Source organism: Cucumis melo, chromosome 2 (genome assembly GCF_025177605.1).
Source record: "Cucumis melo cultivar AY chromosome 2, USDA_Cmelo_AY_1.0, whole genome shotgun sequence".
NCBI lineage: Eukaryota > Viridiplantae > Streptophyta > Magnoliopsida > Cucurbitales > Cucurbitaceae > Cucumis > Cucumis melo.
Window position 1 is genome coordinate 22,848,378 of NC_066858.1, and position 12,024 is coordinate 22,860,401.

Sequence of the window (12,024 nt, forward strand, 5' to 3'; positions counted from 1 at the left end):
CTTTAAAAACAAATCAGAAATTCAGAAACTTAGGGCCTGTTTGGTAACGTTCTTGTTTCCTGTTTCTTGTTTCTGTTTCCATTTTTTAAGAAACAGAAGTGTTTGATAACGTTTCTTGTTTCTCGTTTTCAAAAAAAGTAGAAACGTTTCTCATTTTATAAAGAATTATTGGGAACAAAAAAAAGTAGTTTCTTCTGTTCCTTTTCTCAATTGCTTTTATTGGTTTCCTTTTTCTCAATTTATTTCTATTTGTTTCCTTTTCCTTTTTCTCAATTATTTTTTTTCCTTTCATTTTTCTCAATTATTTTTATCGGCTTTTTTCTTTTTCTCAATTATTTTTATTGGTTTCCTTTTCATTTTTCTCAATTATTTTTATTTCTTTTATTTTCCTTTTTCTCAATTATTTTTATTGGTTCATTTTTCTTTTTTCAATTATTTTTATTGGTTTCCTTTTCCTTTTATCTCCATCGTCTTCTCCAAATAATCATCCTCTTCCTCTTTTACTCATCGTTTTTCTTTGCACACTGTCTTCCTCTTCACCTCTCATCGTCTTTCTCGACAACCCGAACTCTTCCTCTTCGTCGGATCCATAGTTTTTGCCTGATTGTTCCTCTTCGTCGGATCCATAGTTTTCATCTTTCTCTTTGTGCAAATCTGGATTTTCGTTGTGGGTTTTTCTCTAAAGCATCATAGGTTAAGAGTTAAAGGTTAAATTTTGTTTTGTTTCTTTCAATTCTGAATATTGAAGACATAATAACTTACTTTAAAATTAATATTAAATTCTAGATGTCACGAAATAACGATGAGATTGTAGAAATTGATGGATTAAAAAGAGAAATTGCCTGAGTAAGAGATGATATTGCCAATCAAATTTGGTAACATTTGAAGGATAAATATAATTTTATGTTTATGTTATTATTTTTATTCGTGCATTGATACTTCTTCGTATTAAATGAATAAACTTTTGATAATTTTATTTGTTATGTTTGATGGATAGACCTATATTTTTATTTAATGTTTAATTGAAGTAGATGTGAAAAATAAAAAATAAATCTAGAAGAAAATCAATAAACAAGAAACAGTTATCGAACACTTTTTTTGTTTATGTTTCTTTTTTTTTTCAAGAAACAAAAAATAGAAACAGTTATCAAACGCATTACTGTTTCTTGTTCTAAAAAAAGAAGAAACAGGAAACAGGGAACAAGGAACAAGAAACAAGAAACAGAGAATAGAAACGTTACCAAACGGGCCCTTATTTAACACATAATTCAAAGTTCAGGATCAAACACAAACATAAACCTGTAGTTTAACCCACACAACTAACAATAAAAATAATAAATATGATTTGGGAATGAATGTTAATTCCATAGCAATCAAAAAATAAATATAAATTTTACTGCTTTCAAACAATACAACAACACCTAAATTATTTGGTGGGAGAAAAGGAAAACAATGCCATTAAAGGCACAAGATGATGATACCTATACGATTTGGATGTTTACATGATGCATAATATCTCAAATCATTGTGTAGTGTCACAGTTCTTTTTTTTGTGTCCCACTTTTTCTTTTTTGTTGTTTTGATCTCTATTCTAGCTGCAGGTTATAGCCTACAATGAAATTACAAAGTTAATTGGCATGTCAAATTCTGGTGAAGCATTCTTGGGAAAACGATGTAACTCCTTCCAATACTCTAAACCTATCTTCATGTGAAAATTCTGTACTGAAGATCTTCAGAAACAAGAGTAGTTACCAACACTAAAACGCCCAACAGTAAATTGTAAAAGCAACAAACCATTCATTTAATCCCCACATATGTATTTCTTCTCTGCGTAGTATTTCTTCTCGCTTTCCACTTTTTTGGCATTCCGTTTCTGCATTGTAAAATACACCAGACAGGAAAAGTCCAACGAATTCATCAGATTAAAATGTCTAGAAAGCAGAAACAAAGAGTTAAGGGGATCTTTGTAATAAGTAGTTATTATAATCTGTGGGGTGTAATAGTTTGTGACTTTGTGTTTAGGGTGGATTATTTTAGCATGGATAGGAAATAATAAAAACTGCAGAGGATGAGTAGGAAATAAAAAAGAATTTGAAATAGTTATATTATAGTTAATTGTAGGTTGGTAATGGAGTGGTGTCCCAAGGTAATGTGTAGATATAACATAATGCAAAAAAAATTGCAAATATAGCAAAATTTAGAACCGGCTCCTAAAGTCTCTGAGATAGACCATCTTGTTGTTGATGGAAGTCTATAGTTGATGATATTTTGATACATTTGCAATTAACCTATAAGCACCAACTAAGCCAAAACAAGTTTTTGGGCTCCCACTTGAAGTTGGGAGCCCAAACACCCTCCAAGGGTTAGATTAAGACAAAAGGGTCCATTATAAGGGTTTGAAAACACTTCCTCTTTTAGAAGTCATTCCAAACAAGTCCGAGTGCATTCTCAATTTAATATTTATTGAGTTAAATTTCTACAGAAGTACAATACAGAGATTACTTTCTGGAGTTAGGGTTAAGAAATAAAAGGAGCAGAGTACCTTAAAAGCATCGTGATTGGCAACTATCCTTTTGGCTATTGAAGTAGTGGTAATGTTTTTAGGGCTTTCAAGCAACTTGAAAATTCCCATACTCTTTGGAACGGCATAGGGGTCACTGTCGCCCTGATACAGACAAGCACATCTTGTTATGGTTTTGTAAACGTGAGCTTATAGAAAGATACGGAAAAGTCTTATCTCATCAACACAGTAAGAATAGCTACTTACAGCGAAAGAGTTGTTTTCAGCAACTGTCCCATGCACAACTAAAGATATGTTGAAAGTGGTTATCTGCCAGCAAAAGAATGCTTCCGTAATTAAAACTTCACTGTTGATGCTCAAAGACAATAACTCCAACAAGCAATCAACCGGTGAATTCATAAAGTATAAATTCTATTGGTTTCTTTGCACCTCCCCCATGTATGGAAAAGGGCCGGCGGCTCCAATGAGGATGAAACTCATGTGTTATGTTTAAGGAAAAAACAAAACAGAAGCATACAACTTACCATGTCTCTTGTAATTTCCCAAGGTGCACCAATGATCACCTCATCAACATACCGGCAACCAAGGACACTGAGACTGCGTTCATGTAAATGCATAATTGGAAACTGTTTCCCTCTGAGTTTACTGCAGGAGACAATGAGTTATTAACGTCAACTTTTCCAACTCATTAATATCTAAGGCAAAAGTCCATATCCATAATCTCAGGAAAAGTATTCATTTTTTCTTAAATAAGAAACAGAACCTCTAGAAGAGGTTTAGCCAGAAACTCAACAGAAAAGACACAGATAGGCTAAATCTTAAAAATGAAAATAAGGTACCTCACTATCTGATCATTATGTATGCCAACTAGTAAAAAGTCCCCAAGCTGCCTAGCAATCTTGAGAATCTAAAAAGAGAAAAGATGATGAGATCACAATATGGGATTCCTGAGAAACAGTTCTGTTATTACTAATTATAGTGTAAAGGACAAATCAAATTCGTACATAATTGAATTGAAATTGGGGAAAAGAATACAGAGAATATTTAATTGCCATTGTCCACTTTAAAAGAGAAAATGTTGGAAATATATTGGCACGAGGTCATTAACAAATGATACAAACTCATAATGAAATCTGCAGCTGTAAAATAAAACACACTAGGCATGATGGATCTCAAGCAGATTCCTGCCTTCAAAAATCAAACTAAGACAATCGTTTCTATTCCTGCTGTCTTTAAATCATTGTCAGGTTCACAACACATGTGTAACATAGCTACTATCGTCTGCACTGTTTATGAGTTCATCATGAAGTCTTTCTTTTCAAAACCAAAAAAGTTGATCTCTTTGAGTCATAAACCTTTACCGCCCCAGCCAAACTTATAAGGCTTTGCACAATTCTAACAGCAGCATCCTAGCGACATAAACTTTACCGGAAAAATCCAATAATTAAATTATAGTGCATTGAAATACTTACAAAGGCATTCGATATGCTGAGGCCATCTTTCTTACGTACAAATGTTGAATTCTTGGCCGAATTTCAAAGGAAAAAAGTTTTTAAAAGTTTCTTTCTTTAGTTTATAAATTTTGGCTTGGTTTTTTAAACCTTTGGTAAAAAGTAGATAACAAAGGAAGAAAGTTGGGGGTGGAAATAGTGTCTATAGACTTGAATTTAAAAAAAAAAAACTTAGAAACAAAATGATTACCAAACAGGATCCAAATAAACACAAAAATATGATTCAAAATGGTAAGTTTCCAGAAGAAAAATTATTTTGGAACTGAAAATTTAAGGCAACAAATTGCTATACACAGGAATCAGCATGAAGTATCAACAACCAAACCAAGGTTAAGGTAAACATAAAAGCAGTCTGGAGTGAGGGATGAATTGAGAAGCGATTGTAGAATTTGTAAAGCATCATACCTCAATATGCCCTGCATGAAAAAGATCGAAAGCCCCATCAATGTACACAATACGAGCATTTGGTCCAGGCCCCTATCATTGGATATGATAATTTGTTAGCATAAATGAATTGGCTGCAAAACAGAGTTTACTGCTAAGCAGGGATGAGAAAACCACCCTAGCTAAAAAAAATCAAAGAGAGGAAAGAATATCATTTTTGTTCACGGGTCATGGACAAAGGTATACAGAGGCTAAACACAAAAGAATCTGGAAAAATGAAGTTCCTAGAGAAATGAAAGGAACAAAATCATCCTAGCTTACTTTTTGGAAATAAAAGATTTACATATTAGATAGGCCAACATAAGGACTAGACCTTGGGATACAAAATTCTTGAAAATGGTTTCTCGAAACAATTTTATGTTGCAGTTTCTTTTAGTATTAGCAAGCATTTCTAATTCATGTGCTTGAAACATTGCATGCACTCCCTAACTTCCATTGTACTCTCTTAAGACGTGATTTATTTGTTAAAACATTACTAAAACAACATTTTAGTGTTGTCCACAAACCTTTTCTACCAAAGAATTGGCCTTTTCTGTCATGCAGTTTATCAAATTCTTGATATATGAATAGATAAAATATAAAATATAAATTTCAAACATTGGATTATAATTAGAAATGTCATGTTATTAAATAAATAAATATTAGACCCACATCATGCAAACTAAACGATAGAATCTCATAGTTTGCAGAATATTATCACAAATACAGCTTGCATGACACTTAAAGAGCTCCCTATGTTTCCCTAACAACCAGACTACCACAACCTAAGTTCTAATTAGAAATGTGATGTTACAAAATAAATAAATATTAAATATTAGACACACAACATGCAAACTAAATGAAAGAATCTCCTAGATTTCAGAATATTATCACAAATACAGCTTGCATGATACTTAAAGAGCTCCCTATGTCTACCTAACAACCAGACTACCACAACCTAAGTTCTATCTTCACTAGTTTCTAGATGACCACCCCCATCAGTTACTAATTCAATCAAGGGCCCACCATTTTTTGTCACAACAAACACCCAATGGACCAGATAGGTGAACTAGTATCTATTGATGAACAATCCTCCAGTATAAGGCTTCAAGAATATTTAGGTCACTAGAGAACCTTACCCTTCCATTTGAAAACTGTACAATACGGTGTGATGTTGGTAGAAAGTGAGAAAGGGCACCATGGGATGGACTTCCCTTCATAGAATCTCCATTCAGGGATGTTGCATTATGATCTTCAGAATTCGTAGTATCATTCATGGAAGAGAGTATCCTTCCTAAATCAAGAAATTAATAATAGGTTAAAAAATTTTCTTTTCAGATCTTTAAAATATAAGAAAATACAAAAACATGATACATTCAAGAGCTCTATAAGCAAGCAAATTTAATATATCCTTCTTGTGAATTGTGACAATTACCTACATATCTACCAAGGAGATGAACAGGAAGGCAAGAGAAAGAGAATGGAAAGAATGTACCAACTAAAAACTGCTTACAGAAGATTGAGAAAAACAGTACCTACGATATCGGTGCTGGAGACTCCTTCAGTACGCTTGATCTGCTTGTATCGACCAGCTTTCTTAGCTAAGGCATAAGCATCAGTTCCATCTGGAAGTAGGCATGGATCATCTCCGTGAATAATATAGTCAATCTTATGCTCATTAAAGAGTCTGTTCATGAATTGTTCAGTAATTGCATACGGGGCGTTGGCAATAACTTCATCCACCCACTTCAAACCACTAACAAGTGCCAGCCTAAAAGGAGCTTTCGGTTAGAAGAAACTGAGCAAATTATTGTGGAAAAGTTTTAGTTCTGTACACATTCTAAATTTCGTGACTTCAGTAGTGTGGGTCGGAGGCAGCTAATGAAAAGTTAAAATAATTCCAAGTCCAACAACAGGAAATAAAAATAAAATAAACTCTTTCTCAAATATTCTCAGTAAAGGTTCTAATGTGCCAAAGAATTAAGTAGAGTAAGGCAATGTACAAATACATAATGTGTTTACTTTCGATCATCTATATCGTGCCCACGATTACACTGGTAGGAAAGAGCATAATCTTTTATATGCTCTGCTAAAATTTGTGAAGATGGGTAGAACAAAATAAATAAGAATTCGGCAGATACCTCTCTTCCATTGGTAACACTGGAGGGCCCTTATTTGCTATTATTTCTTCATCACTTACGACACCCACCACCAATTCATCACCCAGAGCCTTAGCTTGCCTCAACGCATTGGCATGACCAAAATGCATGAGATCAAAACAACCATCCATGTAGACCCGAATGCGCTTTTTTTCACTCTTCCTTTTCTGGAAAATCCCGAAATCAGACCAGAAAAATGGCAAAGATGGTACTCCAATCCCACTAAAATAACTCGTGGAAATTCCAAGCAAGGCCGCTGTGAGCATTAAACCACCAAACAAATGTGGGTAGTTGTATACACCATCCCACATCCAACTGTTACTTTCGTAATCCATTGGTCCCATTTACTCCTAGATTTTCTAGACTCTTTCTTTTTCCGAAGAGGAGACACAAAAACTGCAACCTGTCAACAACCAAATCAACTTCGTCAACAACTAATCCTAACAAGGGAGATACTGCATATAAATTCCTTTTCAGCAAAACCAAAATAACATAACAATCAACAAAACCCCAAAGGAAAATCAAATTAGTAACTACACACGGTAAACTTACATATCTTCCAGTGAGTAAACATCAATCCAAAGAATTAAGAAAAATACAAACGAACTTCGATGCCAACTAAAACAAAGGGAATATGGAAATAAAACCCAACATTCTGATGACATGATGATGCAGATTCGTCGAAATGTCAGCCAAGTAAGCTCAGAAATGAAATAAATTACCGTAGAAATAAAACATAAAAAAAAGAAATCGTGAAGTAAAACCCCCAGAATTTCAAGATTAACCAAAATCCAAATTCGAACAAATCACAAACACATAAATGTAAAACAAAAATTGATCGAAACCATAGGGGATCTATCAAAATTTAAACAGTGAAAAAGAAGAAAACAACAAGAACCAAAACCTGGGAAGAAGGAAAGGTGATATAACAAAGTCTATGGAGGGAAATGGAAGTTCATAGTTTCAGATGCGTCAGAAAATCAAGAGAAAATCAGATCAATAAATTTAAAAAAGGGAAGAAAGAAGAAGAAAAGAGAATCAACAAAAAAGAGAAATGCATTAAAACTAAAAGAAAAAAAGAAAAGAAAAGAAAAGAAAAGAAAAGTAGAAAAATCCATAACCTCTTTTGTGTGTCTCCCCTTGGTTGATGGCTGAAGATGTCGGCTCAGAATAGAAGAGAGAAAGGGACTCTCTGTTCGTTCGTTCGTTCTTTCTCGTTTACAATTCCCAAGATGGACAACGCCCAAAAATATCCGGCTGTTCGTCACCTGTCCGAACCGGATATCAGATCTGACGGTGAGCTCCCAATAATAATTATAAAAAAGAAAAGTAAGGGAATTATTGTAAATCAAATCATCATTTTTTTTAATATTTACAAACTATAATAAAATTACGATACAATACCAATTTTTCATCCACTCTATCATTTGGATCATGTATTTTAAAATTCATGTTATAATTTTTATGTATAAAAATTTTCTAAAAGTTTATTTTCAAATATACTAAAATAACTCAAAATATTTATAAAATTTTAAATTTTATTTACCACACTTTATGATAGACTATAATATAAATGGACACAAATAATAGTATATCATGATGAATTATATATTTAAAAAGTTTATTATTTAAAATAATTTTTTTTCTAAAACTAACCGTAATATGACGTAAAATCTTGTAATTCTAAATATTTTTTCAAATATTAATCTTGAATTCTAAATACTTTTTCAAATAGTAATATTTTAGTAAATAAACAGATATACATGTTATTATATATCTCACACGATAGAGTGTATTAATTACTAATTTCATTTAATTAAATTTTTTACTTTCTCTAGTATTTTCATTTAACGGATATACATGTTATTATAAAATTATTTTTTGAAAATGTAAATGTAAATATTTATTTTGTTTTTATTTTACATGTGTATTACATATACATTAGATGAATCAATGTAGTCATTCTACATATGTTATTAACTACCACAACTTAGAAAATATGTCTTTTAATTAACATTTACTGTATCTCATCGCATACACTTATTCTACCTAAGACTTTGTTTCCTAGACATATAAATTTATTTTGTAAACTAAAAACTGAAAAAATCACCTCCATCGTCTTCCAAAGGGGCAAAAGTCACAAATTACCCAACAAAATAGTTAACACCAAAATTTACAGAGAAGAATGCAAGATCCAAAAGGGGTAATTATTCTTTTTTTCACTGAAATTAAATAAATAAAAAAAATTGTGAAATGGCAACTTTCGAATTATATATGTGTGTGTGTGTGTGTGTGTGAATATTAGAAAATACGCAATTGGAGGGAATATTCACGTGGGTTCTCCAAGCACCGCGTTTGGTTTTTAGGCGGTTGGGGTTGGGGCATCTACCGTCGTGTAAGACAAATACTAATTTTCTTTTCTTATATTTGTGGTTACTACACGTTTCATTTCCTTATTTAAGTCCATTTATGTGGATGCATCTTCAATATTATTTCATGCTTCCACTTCTTGATGCCCACTTTGCTTAATGGTTAAGCCAATTGCTTCTGTCGTTGCGTTCATTTTTTTCCTTTTTAATCTTATGCATTTTCTTTCTTCACATATTATTCTATTAATTTTCTTTTGTGATTTTTTTATATTTTTAAGTTTATTTTCTTTCTAAATTCTTTTTGTTATTTTTCTCATTCAAAAATATTTAAATTTAGAAAAACCGTTAAAAATAAATCATCCACAAAATATTTATATTTTATAAAAAAGAGTATAATAAAATTTATCTTTTATTAGTTTTATTCTTAGTTTCTCAATTATTTCTATTTTTTTTAAATGGACATTTGCAAAAATAACAAAAAAAAATTATGATAATAAGATCAATGATAATACATTTTTTAAATTATAAAAACAATAAATTTAAAAGTCAATAACCATCTGATAGCCCTTCAATTATCGTTTGTCATATTTACGATATGTAAAAAAGATGTACTTCTTTTTTTTTCATGTGATGTAATTTTTCAAAAAAAACCCACCTAAATATATCAATTTTGATAGAAATAAAGATAAAAACCATAATTTTAACCAGGAATCTTTAATATCAATTTTGACAACGTATGAGGGAAGAATTCCTTCGATTTTTCTCCATAAGAAATTTCAATTTCTACATAATAATTTCTTCTTTTACACGTCATTGTCAACATATTTTGTGTTTAATACTTTTTGGACCAACTTCGATGGTGAGGTGTGGGCGTAATAATTTTCTACAAATGCCACGTCACAGTTAGGTCCAAAGAAATGGAGGCATTAAGAAAATAAAATAGATATGTGGTAATTGACGTGGATTGGTTTTTTAAATAAATAAATAATATTTTATTTTATTTACTTCATTATATATACTCTTATATATATATAATAGTATTATCTCTAAGACTCCCCTTTATTTAACATGTTGTTTAATTTTTATATTCTTAATTAGTCAACATTATTCTACTGTTTTTTCTTTTTTAAAAAAGTTTTTCATCTTTAAATATGTTGCTTACGTGTGGCTCGAAGTTATCTCTAACATACCCATGATATTTACGATTTAACTAATTTTGATATTAGAAGTTTGAATCTTTCATTTTACGATGAACTAAATAAAAGATTAAATACAAATTTAAGCGACAGCTACGTAAACTTTTATGTGACGAAGGTCGTACGAAATTAACAAAGCCGATTAGAATGTATTTTTGTTCAAAGTTTACCAAATGTATAAAAATAAAAATTACAGTCGAGTTATCTTCGTATTAGTGATAAAATAGTATATAATGTTGTGACTCTGGAAGTGGAGTTTAGATTTTATAGAGAATATTAATTAATGTATCGATATCTATTAACATCTTGTTTTTTAGATTAAAATTTTGAGCTAATGTTTTCTTATCAAAGCTATTTGTTTTTAAAATTGTGAATTTGATCTCTAAACTTTTAAGACCGTGGCCTAATACTTTATAAGTTCTTTTTATTTTTATTTCTAACATGTAACTAACAAATCATTTAACTTTAAAAACTTACAAAATGTATTTTAGTTATTTGATCAACATGTAAATATAACTACGTTTGAATAGAATGAAACAAAAGAAAAAATTGTTATTGATCTTTAACGATATAATGACTATTATACTCAAAGAGCACCCTCGAGTACCTCCAAAAAATTGTCAACACTTCGATACTACTTTTCTTTTGTGTATGTTCACACTAGAACTCAAAAAATATATTGACATGAAAATCTATTAATAATGAGAATAATTTCTGATATATTTATTTTTGTATTTTTTTTTTTTTGTCAAAAAGTATATCTCAGCGACAAATATGTTTGCGATCAAAATATTAGTGAAGTTATAAGGTGTAGTAATAAATTTAAAGTTCCATTTTATTTTTTAAATCCAAATTCGTGTATATATTTTTTAATTTAATATGTATTTACTTTTCTCTAACGAAAAAATCTACCCTTATTATTCAAGCTATCTTTGAAAGAATAATTTGTTCAATTTTATTGTTATTGAAACCTATTATTAAAATATCATTTTAAACTTATTTTAAAAAAATGTTGTTTTTCTTTTTTGTATTTTCAAATTGACAAAACTTTTTTCATTATTTTTTTTTTAATTTTCCGATTTATTTGTATCTTCGTCGAATTTGTAGCAATTATTTATAATTGAAAAATAATTAAATGTAAATTGAGAGGATGAGTTTAAGAGTGGAAAGGAAGCTTATCAAAAGGAGTGGAAACCTACTAAAAGGGAGAGAGCCTATAGAAAGCAAGTCCTTTGTAACGATTGAAAGATGTACAGTCTTAGGTCCAGTGCGAAGAGGGGAATCTTTCTCTTTGAAGAGTGGAGGACTCTATATTAATACATAATTTAACAATTTTCATTCATTGAAAAATTTTAAGAAAATTATGGCATCATCACGAAGTTTATTGTTGTTTGATCTCTATGAAATATTAAAATGGATTAAAAAATATTCATAATAAATTTCTATTAAAAATAATCAGACAATATTTAAATATGTATTAGATGACCTACAACTACTCTCGATCGAGTGATATAGAGCCTCGCAATATTTTTATACCAGTAGATATATTTGTGTTACATCCATATCAAATTGCTCAATCAAGAAGACCTCATAACAATAAATCTTATACTATTTAATTAGTCATCACATCACCAAATGTGCAACTCTATTTTCTTAATCAGCAGTTCTCAAGTTAATGTTGCGCAAGAGTGGTTAAGTATTACAGTTAAGTGGAACATCTTGTTTGAGACCAAATTGTCTAATTGTTCTATCAAGATGATATAACGTGAAAACATATGAGAGGACTAATTGTCGATCATATGTCTTGACCTTTCGTACAGAAACTTGGCAAACCACCGATAACAG

General features: G+C 30.7%; 1 protein-coding gene across 2 annotated transcripts; it reads right to left on the reverse strand.

The window, feature by feature from the left end:
• Positions 1-1,320: 1,320 nt before the first annotated feature.
• Positions 1,321-7,914, reverse strand: LOC103494210 (ethanolamine-phosphate cytidylyltransferase-like). 2 transcript variants are annotated; one of them, XM_008455303.3, is made up of 10 exons: positions 7,736-7,914; positions 6,597-7,017; positions 5,991-6,226; positions 5,595-5,749; positions 4,438-4,509; positions 3,361-3,428; positions 3,046-3,166; positions 2,768-2,830; positions 2,543-2,665; positions 1,321-1,873 (listed from the first exon to the last, which is right to left on the reverse strand). In XM_008455303.3, exons 2-10 carry the CDS (start codon positions 6,956-6,958, stop codon positions 1,802-1,804), a joined length of 1,272 nt encoding a protein of 423 aa, XP_008453525.1. In that variant the 5' UTR covers positions 6,959-7,017; positions 7,736-7,914; the 3' UTR covers positions 1,321-1,801. The 2 variants fall into 2 exon arrangements, with proteins under 2 accessions (XP_008453525.1, XP_008453526.1); XM_008455304.3 differs by lacking the exon at positions 7,736-7,914 and adding an exon at positions 7,519-7,702.
• Between the last annotated feature and the right edge of the window lie 4,110 nt (positions 7,915-12,024).